The sequence below is a fragment of the Chamaea fasciata genome, unplaced genomic scaffold, assembly GCF_029207755.1.
Source record: "Chamaea fasciata isolate MVZ Bird 193981 ecotype frontalis unplaced genomic scaffold, bChaFas1.0.hap1 SCAF_12, whole genome shotgun sequence".
Taxonomy (NCBI): domain Eukaryota; kingdom Metazoa; phylum Chordata; class Aves; order Passeriformes; family Sylviidae; genus Chamaea; species Chamaea fasciata.
Window position 1 is genome coordinate 21,912,954 of NW_027094097.1, and position 16,601 is coordinate 21,929,554.

The 16,601-nt window shown below is 51.0% G+C and overlaps 1 protein-coding gene across 1 annotated transcript in view; it reads left to right on the forward strand.

Annotated features, from left to right (window-relative positions):
• LOC136296109 (hydrocephalus-inducing protein homolog) overlaps positions 1 to 16,601 on the forward strand; it is a 120,878-nt gene that overhangs the window by 39,281 nt on the left and 64,996 nt on the right. Inside the window, 11 exon segments of the mRNA XM_066194941.1 lie at positions 1,671 to 1,863; positions 3,121 to 3,220; positions 4,463 to 4,581; positions 5,761 to 5,984; positions 7,898 to 7,965; positions 10,022 to 10,230; positions 11,042 to 11,142; positions 12,386 to 12,521; positions 12,969 to 13,133; positions 13,997 to 14,149; positions 15,984 to 16,222. Coding sequence (XP_066051038.1) covers positions 1,671 to 1,863; positions 3,121 to 3,220; positions 4,463 to 4,581; positions 5,761 to 5,984; positions 7,898 to 7,965; positions 10,022 to 10,230; positions 11,042 to 11,142; positions 12,386 to 12,521; positions 12,969 to 13,133; positions 13,997 to 14,149; positions 15,984 to 16,222 — 1,707 coding nt within the window.

Below are 16,601 nucleotides of genomic sequence, written 5' to 3' on the forward strand. Positions count from 1 at the left end.
ACTGAAACTAATGCATGGCCTCAGGGGCGTGTTGGTGATTTTGAATGGTTTAGGCCAAGTAAACCATCCCTGGCATTAGGGTGTGTGTCCCTGGGCTTCAGGAGCTCAGCACAGCATTCCAGTTCCATTTATACTCCAACCAAGGATGGCATTTTGGGAAGGAAAGGTTGATTGCAATGACTGGATTTCCTCAAGTTCTAATTGGGCTTTTGCCTCCCTAATCTTCTTCCTACATGACCTGGCAACATCCTTAAACGTTTCCTGAGTTGCCAGCCCCTCTTTGCAAAGGCAATACGCCCTCTTTTTTCCCCTTAGTTCCTTCCAAATCTCCTTGCCCATCCAGGCTCGTTGTCTTCCCTGTCAGCTCATCTTTCAGCACACAGGGACAGTCTGTTCCTGTGCCTTCAAGACTTCTTTCTTGAAGTATGTCCATCCTTCCTGGACCCCTTTGTTTGTAAAGGCTGTTTCCCAAGGTCCTCTCCAAAACAATCTCTTGAACAGGCCGAAGGCTGCCTTCCAGAAGACCAGAGTGGAAGTTTTGTTGATGCCCCTCCTTGTTTCACTGAATGTTGAAAACTCTGTTATTTCACAGTCACTGTACCCCCAGACAGTGGTGAACAGATGAAGTTCTTTTAGTTCTTAGGGAATCTCCTGGTGATATCCAGTACCTGGATCCCAGGGAGGCAGCAGGCTTCCCTGTGGAACGGATCCGCTCGATATACAGGGCCCTCATTTCCCCTTAGAAGGGATTCACTTACTACCACTACCCTTCTTTTCTTCGTAATACTTTTTTCCAATTACATTTATTTTCATGCCAGTTTGTGTCCTAGCCTGTCACCAGGACATTTTGTTTTTCCTTACTTCCAGTCTTAGGGATGGTGTTAGCTCTAAGGCCTACTCTCCTGCTGTCAGAGATGCTTTTGAGATCTCAGAGCAGAGAGGACTTTTTTTTATGAGAGGAGCTAGTGCAGGATCCTTTCCCTCTCTGGCCATTCTACTACCATGCACTGGGATGGGACCCAAAAAGCTCTGGATCCTGAAAAGATGATCTCTCCAGGAGTTTGCTGTCTGTCTCCTGCACCAAGAAGTCCCTTCCCCTCTCACAGCCTCTGTTTTCATGCATATAAAACCTTGGATGTCACTGAAGGGATGCGGTGCCTGAATTCATCAATTTCCTTTGGAAGTGCTCTGGGATGCTCTTGTGAAAGGCAGAGTAGGGAACAGGGCAGGTCCAAAATGGAAGAAACAAAGAGCGATGCTGGTAACACGTAACCACAACCCAGCTTCGTCTCCCTTTCCCAGGGAAGTCCTGCAGTGGGTGCTCCGTGATCTTTATCTGCTTCCCCCGAGCAGCTCAGTGGTAGGAAAAGCCAGCTGAGGTGGCTGGTGGATTCTCCCTCAGTTTTGGCAGAGGCTTTGAGGCAGGAGATTCTCTTGAGGGATGCTGGCTTTCCAAAGCTCTCCTGAGCTTGCAAGTGTGGAGTAAAGCTACCTGCTGAGCTTGTGCACAACAAGTTATCTTCTGATCCGATTGGGACCCTCGTGGCTTGGGGTCAGCCCTTGCTGGGGAGCTGCCGCTCCTCCCCAAGTGCTTTGCTCTCCCGCACTTCCGCTTCTCTCTGCAAATATATTAAATGACCTGCTGGCTTTGTCTCTCCCTGCGGCTGCAGGCAGTGTGATTTGCTGGAGCCACCACCAAAGGTCTGGATGGAAGACTTCATGGAGGAGAAAAAAATAAAGAAGGTGAAGGGCTTTTGTGAAAATCGCACCTCCCTCCTGAGCCAAAAGGTCCAGGAGGAGAAGGCAAAGGTGCAAGAAGACCCCCTGCTGTTCTCCAATGACTTTTTTTTCATTGAGCCAATGGTAAGTGATAGCTGAGAACCTCATTTTCCTTCTCTTCCTTCTCTTCCTTCTCTTTCTCCTCGTCCTCCTCCTCTTCCTTCTCCTCCTTCTCTTTCTCCTCGTCCTCCTCCTCTTCCTTCTCCTCCTTCTCCTCCTTCTCCTCCTCCTCCTCTTCCTCCTCCTCTTCCTCCTCCTCTTCCTTCTCCTCCTCCTCCTCCTCTTCCTCCTCCCGCCCACCCTACCCCCGCCCCTTTCCCCGGGTGCGGTCACTCAGCAGGTCCTCAGCTGGCTCGGTGTGCTCAGAGGGAGGGCATGGAGTTTCTGGTGCGGCTGCAGAGCTCACTGCTGAAAGTATTTCTGCCCTGCAGGCTCAAGGCAGGGCTGGGAGCCTGACAAAGCTGAGCTCTGCTGCCAGGGCTCGAGCTCAGGGCACTCCGTGTCCTTGAAGTGTCCACAGGGAGCAGTTTTTGTAGGTAGGGGCTCCCCCGACACGTGCTGCTGCGTGAGGTTCAGCGGAGGGTGTTGGAGCAGTGCCAGTTCACGGATTGACCTGAAGCATGCAAGGGTTCGCTGGGAAAAGGAGGCCAAATTCAGCCCAAGGTTAATCGTAGAAATGCCTGTCCCTTCCTCTAACCACGACTCGCACTGTTTGTGAGTCTCCCAGTGTCATCTGTGAGCCTGGACACAAGGGTGGGAGGTTATAATGGGCATTTTGAGTTCTCTTGCACACGGGGACAGTAAACCTTTTCTTTTTCTGTTTATGCAAGCAAACGCCCATGTCCTCCCATCAGCCAGAGCCCTGATTCTGAGTATTGGCATTGTGAGAGATGATGAATGCCTGGTGTCTGCACAGTGCAAAATCCCTTCTCATCCTGGAGTAAATCCTAGAATAATCCCAACCTCTGCTTTCTTTGAAAAAAGGTTAAACTAATATTTTTCTTTCCAAGGAAGGGGATCGTGTTCTTGGTTACTCCTATGGCCCGTCTAAGGCCAAGAGCCACCAGTGCACAATGGCAGTTAGATACCACTGTAGCTGACTGCAGCATGATGTGACCAGGAGCTTGTGTCAGAGCAGCAGGAACATTGTGGAGAGTGGGGGCTGATCAGCTGAGCATTGAGAGCGCCCAGTGGTGTGTTGAGCTGGGTTTAGAGTGTTTCCTTGGGCTCCTTATGTTGTTCACTCATCACTGATGCTCTAAAGAAAGGCTTAGAGGAGTGGTTGAAAACAAGAAGTGTGAAGTTTGAAGATAAATCTTTTTCTGTCTCTTTCTGTTTCAGGAGGGAGAGATTGGGCCACGTTGTTCGGCTGAAATCAAGGTGACCTTTAAACCCCTGGAAGCACTGGAGTATCAGAGTGTGGCCTACTGTGACATCTCAGGTACAGCTCCTTTCCCCTGCTTCTCTCACCCACAGTGAAGCCATGGAGCAAGCCTGAGCCCACTGGGCTCCCATGTAACTGCTGGGAAGAGTTCCTGGTCAGCAGGGCAGTGCTGGCACATCCCCAGTGTCCCTGCAGCTTCCAGGGAGTCTCCCATGCAAGGCCAGGGCTCGGAACACCTGTGTCTGGATTGCTGATCCCAGAACAACCCAGGCAGTGCAGGGAGATGTTTTCATGGCACGGCTTTGCCAGCATTTCCTCAAAGGCCAAGGAGCTGCAGAGCAGAACAGCTTTAGTGAACAAGCACTAAGCCCCTCTAGACCACTGGCCTCCAGGATGGGTCCATTTGACATGGATCCACCATCAGGCAGTCGCAGCTGAGTTAGAAATGTGCTCCCTGAGCCTGGATCACCTCCAGACACCACCAGGCCAGCAGGGGCGGAGCCCCGCTGAGCCCAGGGTGTTGGTAGAAGGACCACCCTTGGCCAGCACCTGCTTCTCTCCCTGTGTGGGAATTGTCACCTTGCAGCTCTCAGTCTGTGCAAACAGAACACAGTGCCGAGTGTCAGAAGTGGAGGACAGCAGTCCTGTGCTGCTGGGCCAGGTGGTTTGGCAGTTGTTGCCTGGCAGTTTGCCAGGTAGCAATTGCCAAAGTCTTCGTGAGCTTTGTGCCTTCAATGAATGGATTTCAAAGCTCCTCTAAGTGCATGGGGAGGAAACCCTAGAGTCATAGTATGTTAAGGATGGAACGGACCTCAAAGACTGTCTAGTGCCAAGGCCCCTGCCATGGGCAGGGACACCTCCCACTAGACCAGGTAGCTCCAAGCCCCATCCAGCCTGGCTTTGAACACTTTCAGGGCTGGAACCTCCACAACTCCCCTGGGGAACCTACTCCAGCGTCTCACCACCTCACAGTAAAAAAATTCTTCTCAATATCTAACCTAAATTTCCTTTCTTTCAATTTATACCTGTCACTCCTTGGCCTGTCGCTACAGGACACCAGAGATGTTTTAAACTCAGCAAACTGGTGGCTAAAATTGGAAACCAGCCCAAGGAATGGGTTAGAAATTGCAAGTCAGCCCCAGGGGATATCTCCTGAGGGAAGAGAAGGGTCCATATCTTCTGCTGCAGCATCAAGAGCTGGTTGCATGCAGCTCAGAATCAGGGTCTAGCATTGAGGCAGCCTGGAAAATCCAGTAGAACAGAGGGAATTATTGTACTGAAATGGACATCTCTCCCCAGGCCGTGAGAGCAGGCTGGCCCTGCACCTCAGAGGGGAAGGCCGCAGACCCTTGGTTGAACTCAGCTGTGATACCCTGAACCTTGGGGAAGTTTTTGTCAAAACCGCCCACACCCATGAGGTGAGCACCAGGGGTTGGGATGGATCCTGATGGCTCCTGAGGCAGCAGCAAGCCTGGTGGAGCTGTGGAATTCCTGGCAACCTGGGCAGTTGTGAGCAGGGAATAGCTGATGTACTGGTCAAATCTGGGCGCGGGGGGGAAGGGGGTGTTCCAGAAAAATGTGTCTGTTGTTCATGAAGCCCCAGTCCCTTCTTTTGGGCAGCCTTCCATAGGGATCAGCTGGGAGGCTTCCTGCAAAACAACCCCTTTTGACCCAACGCTGGGTCAAAAAGCTGTTCAGAGGCTTTTGTGGCAGCACCAGACACAAGGCACCTTTGTACTGGGCTGTTCAGAAGCAGCTGGGACAAGCTGGCTACATTTGAGCTTCAGTCCACCGCAAACAATTTTTAGTCAAGTGTCTCCTGCTCATTCCTGGAAGTCACAGGAAAGCCATCCAGCCTCCTGGCTCAGTGCAGGCCCTTGCAAAGGGCTTGAGGATTCTTTCCCTTGCTGTCCAATCCCTCACCACACTTCAGGCTTGGTGCATCTCTGGCTCTACAAAGAGAAAAGTGTTCCTGGGAATAAAGCAAAAGATTTTTCTACCTATTTGCCTCCCCCCTGTTGGGGGTCAAGTTTGCAAAAAAAAAAGAGAGAGCAACTGAAAGAGGCAGAAAACGAGGCACTACATCATGCCAGACACTTTCAGAAGTTTGGTTGTGGAAGGGAAAGACACGTTGAGTTTTCTTACCAAAAGATGGCGCTGTCTGTACATTTTGATGTTGATGCCTCCTTCTCAGTGTATTGTTTTCACGGTATGGGAAAAGGTAAATGCGTAGATACGGTACTGCTGGAGCTGCGCTGACTGGGGCAGCAGCAGCTCTGTGGTGATTCACTACGCAGCTGCAATCACCCCACGTTGCTCTCAGGGCCAGGTCTGAATGAGCTTGGTGCTACTGACCAGAGGTGGACTGCTCTGTGTCCGTGGGATAACCCCAGGGTGACTCCAGTTATGTGGAGTTATGTGAGCTTCGCATGAAAACCCAAAGGCAGAACTTGTCCTGTTGTATTTTTTTGACTTCTGCCGTCCAGCAGCACAAAGCATCTTCTGCCTTTTCTGGGTGTTAATTGCGCCATTAGAAAATGACTCCCAAGAAGGGAAGATTTCACGTGTACTTGCATTTTGTTTTCTTGCTGCTGCAGGTGAAACTGATGAACAAAGGAGTTCTTGATGCTCCCTTCACCTATATCCCTTCAAACACGGAAGTGGGCTGCTGCTTCAAGTTTGTACCCGAGGAGGGCCTCATTGCACCAGGTGGGATCCAGACTATTCAGATCTCCTTGGATGCCGCCGTGTTGGGGCGGTTTGAGGAACCATTCCAGTTCCGTGTGGCTGGATCTCCTACGCCTGTGATCCTGACCATCGAGTAAGGACTCTGGGAGCTTACTCTGGGTGGGCACATCTGTAGCTGTCTCTGGGACATCCCCCACCTACCTCATTTTGGGGTCGGGCAGAGAAAAAAGATGTTTCCTGAGGTCTCAATCTCTGCTCTGATCCTGGCATTGCCTTAGTGTGGGGGTGCCTGCTGCCCTGTGTGGTACCCGGGAGCTGGAATGACTCCTCCCTGCAGGGATGTCCCTCTGCCTTGGGCCATGGCAGGCAGTGGCATGGATCAGCTTTGGGCAGTAGCTGCTCTGGGATGTCCCCCCTGAGCACCCAGCAAGGCCCCCAGGGCTTTGGAGATGGGCCAGCCTGGGTGATTCTCCACCAGCAGCAGTGTTTTGAAAAACTTCTGTTAATAATCCATCCCAAACGGGCAGCAGCAGCCTCAGCTCACCTCTCATGGCCATGCATGGAGGCAGGCTGTGCTCCGAGCTCCTGTGCAGAGTGCTCTGCTACCTCCTTTCCACAGCCAGGAAAAGGCTGATGTGGGAGACAGGGAACTGTGCAGCAGGAACCGTCCCAAGGACATGGGCTTCATCCCATAATCCTGGCCCTGCAGAAGGGAGAAGGGGTGATGATGGGGGAGGCAGAGCTCAGTCCTCAGGACCACAGCAGCATGAGGGCTTGTCCCTGCTAGCCTGAGGCGTGTGCTGGTAGGATAACGTAGTGTAAGCAGGAAAGCTGATGCTGGCTGCTCTGGAGCTTTGGAGCTAGGCTGCTGCTGTTGGGAGGCACTGGATCAGGGCAATAAAGAAATGAAAGCAATCTGCAGTTGATTATACCAATAAGATAAGGGAGATGGATTAAAAAGAACATGAAACTTATTACTTAGCAGGAGAACAGTGTTGACTAGGTCTGCCCATAGTAGAGAAACAACTACACTGGCTTTGCTTTTGGAGAAAAAGTGCTGCTATTTTTATTTTGGAAATCAAGAGGGAACCTTTCACCATCAAATAATTGATTCTCCTCTGTCCCTCCCCCAAACTGGTCATGCGTGGGATGTTATTCCATAAGCAGCTTTCTCCTTGAGCAAGAGAAGGTGTCTCTTGTTGAGATGTGTAGAGCGGAGCCAGGGGCAGTCCTGTGAACACAGTAGAAGACACAGTTCACTGGTCCTTGACTTTTAACCAAAAGGCAGGGTGCGCATTGATTGGCGTCAACCATGAAATAAACTCGTGTTGGGCAGCTTCAAGTGCTGCCTTCAGTGGATGTTGGTGACTTTTAGTGCCTGTCTGCTGAGTTCAAGGCCAGGGGAGGAGGTGTGGTAGATTCAGGACACCCATGTTTGGTTGTTTAAGCTATTGCTCCTGGCTGTGCCAGCTGGTGCACTAGTGACAAGCTGGTCCTTTCCTCTAGGATTCATCTGTCTACTGTGTAGAACTGTTAATGCTCTTTTTGGAGGATGTTTGGGGCTCCCCTGGCTTCATGTCTCAAAACTCTGTCTGTAATGATTGTGTGGGTCAAAATCTCCTGAGAAAGCTCCTCCATGGGAAGACCAGTTACAGCCAAGTAGCAAAGCAGGGAACCTGTGGCTGGAAAGGCTGGTTACAGAAGTTTGTGGGGACACCTTTATGTCCATCCCATTACAGATGGGGAAACTGAGGCACGGAGACACATCTGGGTAGGTGTTCAGGGTCCCCCATGGGACCACCGGCAACTTGGGGGCTTTTCCTGCCTGCCCTGCGTCCAAAGCCCCATCAGTGGCTGTGGGCTGCTGGCCTCTTGGCTTTAGCTGCCTCCTGTGCACATGGACACTGTGCTGAGCACATGGTGGTGTGTTGATTTGAAACCCACGATGCCCCTGACACCAGGTTTTGTGCCCCCAAGCCACGACAGCCGGAGGCTTTGCAATTCCCTTTAACGCAGCCATTTCCTCCTGTGTCCCTGTCATCGCAGGGGGTGTGTCGTCGGGCCGACTTTACACTTCGACACCGATGAGCTCGACTTCGGTGACATCTCCTTTGGTGAGTGTTCCCTGCGCTGGGACACAGCGGGAGGGATCTGTGTGCTCCAAAATGGAGCACTTGAACGTAAAAGCATCCAGCACTGCTCATGTTCTGCCACAACAGCCTCTTCAGGGTGTGAACTGCAGGTGCCTCAGGTAGCATTTTGCCATTGTGGGATCAAATAGGAGCAAGTATTTTCTGGTGTCTCTGTCCTGGTTTAAAAGACAGATTCTGCCAAGGAAGGTGGCAATCTTCACGGAATGGAATGATGACCCTCCTCTCTCCAAATTACTATACCTTTGAAATTACAGGGCTTCCAGGCAAAAATATGGAAAAGGAATAGCAGTTCGTTACTAGAGTATATCCGGACAGCACAGACAACAACGCAATGCCAGAAGTTTCCAACCCGCCGAGTCCTGTTTTCCCCTTTGGTGTGGTTATGATCACAGGCTGGAGGAGCGGTGGGCTCTGGCAGGGCAGTGATTTCCCTCCCAGCCGGCACGGGCAGGGAGGGAAGGAGGAAATCGCTGCTTTTGCAAACTACGGGCAGCAGGAGATGTGGGCACTGGCAATCGGGAGCAGGCAGAAGCGGGGACGGCGGGCAGGTTCGATCACGGTGCTGAGCCCGGCGTCAAGCGCACGACGTCCCGCAGCAGCACGCTGCTGACCTTCCCGAGCCCCGCGCGGAAGGACGGGAAGGTCTGCCCCCTGCAAACCTCGGCTCCGACTTCACAACCGCCCGCGGCATCACGGCACAGCTCCCAAAGAGCCCCGGATGGAAAAGCCCACCCGCACAGCCGAGACCACCCCAAACCCCCTGTATTTCCCTTCCCAGACTGAGGCCAAAATTCACTACGAAACCTAAACTCATAACAATGAAGTTGTTGAACGTTTTAAGAAAACTAATTGCCTCTCCTGATCTGCTTCTTCGCCACCCTGCATCACCACTGAGGCACTTGTTAAGTTGCCTTTTGAATAAATGAAACAAGAAAGGCAACAGGTAGAAACGCATTCCTAAGGTCTCTTCAGCTGAAGGCAGCTGTTGTATCTTTGCTTCTTTTTAACTGTTGTTGACTGTTGTCTGCATGTGGTGACCTCAGTCTCATTTGAGGTTTTGACATCTGTGTTTGTCCCTTTTGTGCTTCTCTTGCCTCCCTGCTGGAGTCACTGCTGGAGCCGGCAGTGATTACTGTTGATGGGCACAGAGAAGCTCTGGGCTGCGCCTGCAGTTGTTTTTTTCCCCCACCTGTGTTCAAATGACTCTTGGTGAGCAGGCCTGGGGAGAAGTCTCCTCCCCACAGAGCTGGCCAGCCAGTCCACTGCAGAGCGGGTTGTGGCTGGTGTCCGGGCTCTGCAGGACATCCCCACCATGCGTGGCACTATCTCTGGCTTTCCAATATGGAAAGCAAATCTCAGAGTTAAGGTGGGGTAAACCCTTGCAGGCAGCAATCACAGTGAGTAGTATGGGTGCGATGTCCCCGCTTGTTGGGTCAAGGCTCGGGTTTGCCTCCAGCTGAGTGGGCTCTGAGCTGTCACATGCCCAGTCTGTTTGGCCCAAACCAAAAGACGCCTTAAGAATTCTGCAGAGAGAAACTGCATTAGGGTGCTTTGCATCACGTTCTAGTTCCTGATTCCATCCTCACTTTCTTCTGCTGTAGCTTCTTCTCAATGGCGACTCACTCTTTATGTATCTTGAAAAGGGTAGGAGTGTTGGCAGACTTAACAGGGAATTTTACAGTTTGAATTTTCAGAGGAAATGCTTGGTCTGGGTGCACAGTCATCAGGGAGAAATAACTGGTGCTGGTTTGGGGCAGGTGAGGGAGCTTCTCCCCATCAGAAAGAGAGAAGCTTGCAGTGTTGAGCAGGGCTAAGAGCAGGCATTTTCAAGGCTACAGTCTGGAATCAGTGTTAAAGGGAACTAAGTGACGACTAATTCCTCTTGCAGCTTCTCAGTAATCTGTAGTTCAGATAATAAAGAGCTAAACTCCAATCACGCTTTCATGCTACCAGGGTATTCCCACCGGGAGTCACGACATAACTGGTGCCTAAATGGATATTTGTGTCCTTTTCCTAGGCTTTCCCTACACCAAGACCTGTCGCCTCACTAACACCTCGCGGGTGTCGGACGATGGCACTCAGCCTGCTGTTAGCAGCTTTGAGCAAATACTCAGCGACAGTGAGCCCTCCTGGAGGGAGGGAATTCATTTTTCTGTGAAGCCAAGGGAGTTTACACTGAACCCCAGCGAAAGGACCCTCCAATCCCAGGAACACCAGGATATCGAGGTATGGGAAGAGTCCAGCCACACACACTTCAGCAGCGGGTCTGAAGCTTCACGGGAGTGTGGGAGGGCTTTAGCTCTGATGCCAGCTCTGATCATCGTGTGAGCGAGGATCTGCACTGGCGTGGGGCCTCTGTGAGCTGGGTTACTCGGGACGTTCCTGAAGGAGCACTGATTTGTTTCCAAAATCACAAGCTGAAATCATGTCCCATAATGGTCAAGTACTGAAGGCATTTTGGTGTTTTTGAGAGCAATGTCTTTGATTGCAAGTGGGCAGAGGACGGACGAGGACCAAAGGTGGCTGTTAGAGAGATGTCATTATATAAAGCAGTTTGCTTTTCTTCTTGGTCTCATTTCTCCTGTCCTGGGGAGTAGAATGATTTGTGTTCACTGCAGGGATCTCCAGTGAAGGCAAAAAACTCTGCGGCCATGAACTGCCCAGCACCTGCTGGCCCACGCTTTGTCTTCAGCTTCCTGCTGTAAAGCTGAACTCATTCTGTTCAAGTCAGCAGATTTCCACTGCATTTATGTCATTGTAGTCAGATGAAAATTTGCCCCTTAATTTGAACACAGTGCTGCACAGAGCTTTAGTCTAATGTTTTAATTTAGCTGACCTATGCCCTGATAGCAAGGTGTGCTTAACAAATCTGGTATTTGCCAGAAGGCTTTTGTCACTCTTAGAGACTGCTCTACACGTGGAGCGGCAGAAGAATTAAGGCAAAATCCTCCCTTTTCTTACCACAAAAACTGGAGGACATCACACGTGAGTCATGAGCTTTTGTAAAGAAGAATTTATTGCTCTTCTCTTCCACCAGGTGACCCTGTGTTCCAACACTGTGACGGAATACAACCGGAAATTGCTGGTGGACCTGGAGTGGTTTGGCAAGGGAGTGGCATCACTGATCATCAAGGCCAGGTACCAGCACTTCCCTGGCCTCCCCCAGCGCACTGCCTTGCACAGGACGTGCTGGCTGCAGCTCCCAAGGAGACGTGTTGTTTAATGACCTCATGTTCTACCCAGCTGGACATGAGAACAGCAGTGCTTGAAAAGCAGCCTGTGGTGAAAAGCAGCCCTGCTGACAGCCCAGCGTGGTCCTGGGTCGTTTTCTAAAGGGACCAGGAATGATATCATTTATTGACCTGGTGCTTGAGGTGAAGCAAATTTCCCAAGGGCCTCCTCGCCTTCTTCCTGCAAGAGGTGGAGTTGTGCTGGGTTGCAACCAGCCCGCGTTGGCTTGGGGCACACCAAGCAGTCTGCTGAGGGTCAGGGTCTGGTTCTGTTAACGAGGGCATGTGACAGTGGGGAAGTGGCTCACAGCAAGAGAGGTGAGGGCAGGATCTTCAGAGGGGAAATCAGTCCTTGATGTGGCAGGTCAGCTCTACTTTTTCCCCTTCTCTCTGCTTCCTGTTTTGAGCTTTGATGTTCTCAGGCTTAAAGCAAAAGTTGTTCTTGCTCCAGCAGAATTCCATCCTGCTGTGCTGCTCTAGGTGTCAGTTTAATGACAAGAGGGATGCAATTCCCTGGTGCTGTTCCCACTCCCAGGCAGAGCCATCTCGTCAGTGCCTGGGCTGCCATGTTTGAAAAGCAAGTGCCATTGGGGACAGTCAGTGTTTGGACCTGTGGAGTGAAGGACCAGGGGAGTTTTAGGAACTGGGAGGGAGTGATCTCCCACTCTGTGGGGCAGGTGATGTGTCATGCCCTCCAAGGCTGGGGCAAACAGCTGAGTTCTCAGGCAGGGTAACAGCACCATGGGAGAGAAGGGAGTCCTTTTTACTGAGACACTAGAGTCGTGTGTTCCTGGAGCCTTACTGAGCACTGATCCCTGTTGGGAAGGCTCCCCCAGAGCTCATGGATCACTGGGACTGTTCCAGGAGTTCTTGCAAACCTTCTTGGGCGAAGGAGGGGCTGAGGCAGCTGTGGGACCAAGTGCTCTGCCTGGGGCACTTGGCAGCCTCTGGGTGCTGCCTCTCAGGTTTTGCCCCTCCTCGACAAGACATGTTTGAGTGGGAGGACTTTAAAGGCAATTTTTCACCGTAGGCCTGTTAAATGTGTATTTGACAGTGACAAAGGTGTTGTGCTCCATTTCACAATCTTTGGGGGTAAACGTTCTCCATTCTCTCAGTATCTCTGATTCCCTTGGGGTCATCTCTTTGCCCAGATGTTTCGTTCCTGAGCTGCAAGTGTACCCCCAAAACCGGGGGTTCCATGAGTGCGACCTGAAGGCCCCGTTCGTGAGGAAGTTCTTCATTTGGAATAACACCCACCTTCCTGGCTGCTACGGGCTTATTCCCCAGGTTTGGCATCGCATCCACCTCCTCCTCTGAAATATTATTGTGGAGATTATTAGGGGGGAAGAGGGTTTGGATAAGACCTTGCCGGTTCCTATTCAGTCTTAAAGATCTGCTGAGAACAGGATCCTACCTGAATGTTAGCTTTAGGATGCAGTTTAATCTCTTGAGGAAAGGGCTTACGTTCTAGTCTTCAGGGTGTTTTCTTGTGGGAGATCTTCGAGGGTTGTGAAAAGCTGCTGCATCCACAGACACCAGTGCTTGTGCTGGCAGCCTCCTTGCAGAACCCCCTGAGAATGCTAAGCCTACAATTCTTGGATCTTGTTTGTGCCTTTTACCTTTGTCCTGGGGATTTTTAAAAATGTGTGTAAGTTGCTGTTGGGATGGATGTTAAGGAGTTTGAAGTTTCTTCAGAGGTCCCTCTGAAGCTGGATTTGATTCTGTCCCTTCTAGGAACCCGAGGAGGACTCTCCTGTGCTCTACTCCAGCCCCAGACCCTGTGGGATTCTCCAGCCTCGGAGCGCTGCAGAGATTCCAGTTACAGTTGAAATCCAAAGATTGGGCAAGCGTTGCACCAGTGTTTGTACCGGCGTGTTTGGGGATGCAAGAAACCCACTGGTGAGTGCAAGGGGAGGTGTGTGCCTTCGTGCAACTGGTCCTGGCAGGGTGCACAGTGTGCGGGGATTCTTCCGGGGAAAAGAGGCACAGGCTGCTGTGGAGAAGGACAGCAGGGGCAGGTGGCATAAACAGCTCGTGCCTTATAGGTGGCAATGTCAGTGTCTGACCCAGAAGGTAGTTCATCTAAGCTGGAATTGAGGATCATTTTAATTACTCTTTAAAATGCTCTTAACTTTGGAAACATCTTTTTTAAAATGTTACCTCTCAGCACAAAAGAGGATGTCAGAAGATTTCTGGGAACCTTGGGCTTTCTGTAAAAGAAAGGAAAGCTGGCATCTGAAGAGTAGTTGCAAGGATTTAAGCTTACATTAAAACATGGAAATGGTGATGCCAAATTCCCTGGATGGCACCAAACATCTGAACCTGGGCCATTGTGGCACTGCATGTAAACCAGTCAACAGGGAGGACAGGCAGTGCAGGCTGTGCCAGGGAGCCTGAAGTTTGACTGAGCACTTGCTTTCAACTATCAGATTGCTTACCTAAAGAGAAGAGTTTCTCCCCACCCGAAGAACCAGTTGTTTAACTGTCAGCCTGATCTTAACTAGAGATTTCTTGCAAAGCTTCTACCTTTGGACCAATAATTTGTAGTTTGAAAGTTTCTCTTTACTTAATCCTTTTCAATTTGGAGGTGAATACATAAGCTTTATTTTTTTCCCCCCAAAATCCCAGGAATTCAGCTGGAGAATGGTAGCTGTCCCTAAAGAAATAACTTGAGCTGGGTTGAGCTGTTTAAGCTTTTTTAGGTTTCCCTGTTTGGGTTTGATTTTTTTTTTTTACTCTTTCTTGCCTGCTTTCTGTAACAGAGAACAGAACTACAGAGCCTTGGACGGCTGTCAGCAGTCTACATAAGTCCAAGGCTGATAGAGTTCGGCAGGATCCTAGTGCTAAGGCCTAATTCACAAGCTTTTGGCCTCTTCAACGAAGGTCTCGTCGATTTAGACTTCAGGCTAGAGATTGTAAGTATCTGTGGGGCCGTTTTCCAGGGAAATTGACTGGTTGACATTACAAGCTGCCATGACGTGGTTTTTATATGCATCGGCCTGTGTGAGAGGAAGCGAGATACTCCAAGATTCCATCTGGGTGAGGCAAAAGGAACCTGGCTCTGGAGTGGTTTTAGCTGGGGCACTCCTCAGTGAAATCAGGTGCAGAGATGTTGGAGCAGAAATTCGTCTGGATTGTGTTGACGAGTTCTCCCATAATTTTATGGAAGGTCTTTAGCTGTGTGTGTCACGGTTTTTGAGCTCTGAGATCAAGAGAAACCTGTGGTCCTTTGCTCCTCGGAGAGCATGGGTTTCCCTGTGCTTTCCCTGTGCCATCTACATTTGCTTTGTGCCAAACTGCTGTTCATGGTAGAGAAGAGGGTGTGAGGTCTGTCCTCAGACTGCTGGTGGGGAGGCAATTTTCACACCTGCTGTGGGTCAGGCCAGTTGGGCTGTCCACACAAAGACATGTGTGGGGGTTGTGCACCCCCCCAGCCTGTGGTCTCTGTGCCTTTGAAGAGCATCTTTGGGGACCGGCTGCAGAGAATGGCTGTTTAATATGTGAAGGCTGCATAGGGCAGAGGAGCTGGGGCTGCTCCCCTGGCAGGGAGAGCAGGGCTGCTGCAGCCAGGAAGGGCTTGTAGGCTGGGCCTGGGGCTGGGTGGGATGTCTGCTGGAGGGGGAGATCTCTGAGGGGCTTGAGGTCTGTTCTTCTCCATGCTGGGTGTGTTGAACTTGGAGCTGGTTAAAACCTGATCCTGTGGACTTGTTTGTGTCTGTGGATAAAGCATCAGGCCATGTGGGAAAGTCCAGCCACAGCCTCCTGAGCCAAGGAGGAGGGGCATGATTTTTCCTCTTGCTGCTTTTCCTGCAGTTTGGGGGATAAATGTAACCTTAAAGTGAGGGATTTTTCCAGGACAGCTTTCTCGAACTACACAATGAAATTCTGCCTTCCACCTCTTCAGGGAGCAATGCACCTTGGCTGGGTGGGCCTGGTGTGTAAAGGATGGGCTTCACGTGCTCGTTCCAGGGCTGGACCTGCAGAGCTGTGTCTGTACAGCTGTGCTGGTGCGGGGCCTTTCCTCCCTCCTTTGGGCAGCTTCCAGCTCTCTTGGCCAATCTGTGAAGCCCATGAGAAACCAGAGGACACGAGTTCTTAGGAAGAGTGGGCCATGCCCACTGAGCACATGTCATCCAGTTTTCCCTCTGCTTCCTTCTTTCCTGCTCTGCCATAACCATTTAGAGGTGACTTTTCCAAAGCAGAAGGCCCTGGGGCACCTCTCTACAGCGGATGATCAGTGGGAAGTGAGGGCCTCGGTCCTTTAGGGGACGTTGAAAAGCATTGATGGCCTCTTGGGAAAGGATAGTTTGGTGTTGGGGTTTTGCTCAACTGGTTTTGCGGAGATATTCTTCAGGCTCTCAGCAGTGTCCTCCAGCTGTGTGGTTTCTGGAGTGGGATTTGAGCCGTCATGACTTCCTCTGGCCCTGAGCCTTTGTGAGAAGCCAGGAGAGAGAAAGCAGCTTTCCTTGGCACACACTCCAGAGAAGGACTGGGGAAGGAACACTCTCCTGAGGATAAGCGTCCCTTGGGTTGGGCAAAACTGGGTTAATTAGGTGAGAGTCTGTTAAAGGAGGGGAAAATACAGGTTGTGTAAGCTCTGCTGTTCCCCAATACTGCAGCTTAAATTTAGGGAAATTAGGCCTTTAGGATTTTTATCCTCCCCTCTTTAGTCTTCTCCTTTTCTTACACCCCATAAGAGACCAGGGTGTATGGTTTCCATCCTAAATGCACATTATGCGTGTCTTACAGGCTTGTAAACCTCACTGCTATGTTATTGAACCCAGGGAAGGAGTGATCCCCGCCAGGGGTGATGTTCCTGTGACTGTCACAGCAACCCTGGATGACACTGGGGTTTTTGCTGATGCTCTCCAGCTGTTCATTGGGAACAGACTTTGGACCACCTCCACCCTCCTGGCTTTTGGCACTGGCACCACAATTGTCACAGACAAACCATTTGCCCCGGAGCTCAACTTGGGATACCAATTCAGGTAGGAGATCTCCCACTCCCACCTCTCCTTCTGTCTCAACAAGGAGCAGTTTTGCTGTAGTCCTTCAGGCACGATCTTCTTCAGTGTTCAAAGACCCTGACTCCTTCCCTGAAGGCAGAGATACCTTTAGAGACATGTGATGGCCAGTTGAGCGTTGCTAGGTACCCTCAAAAACCACTGAAAGAGAAACCAGTTGCTCAATTGCCACTGAATTGCCTTCAGTTCTAACACATCTATGTCCTCACTTGGTCAAGTAATGATCTCGCAGGCTCCCCCAGAACAAAAGGTTCCCAAAATGGCGCCTGGATGAGGCGGGCCCTCCGTGTGGCTGCGGGACCAAGGGAAGATGGCATCGCACCCTTCCCTTCCAAAATGGCAC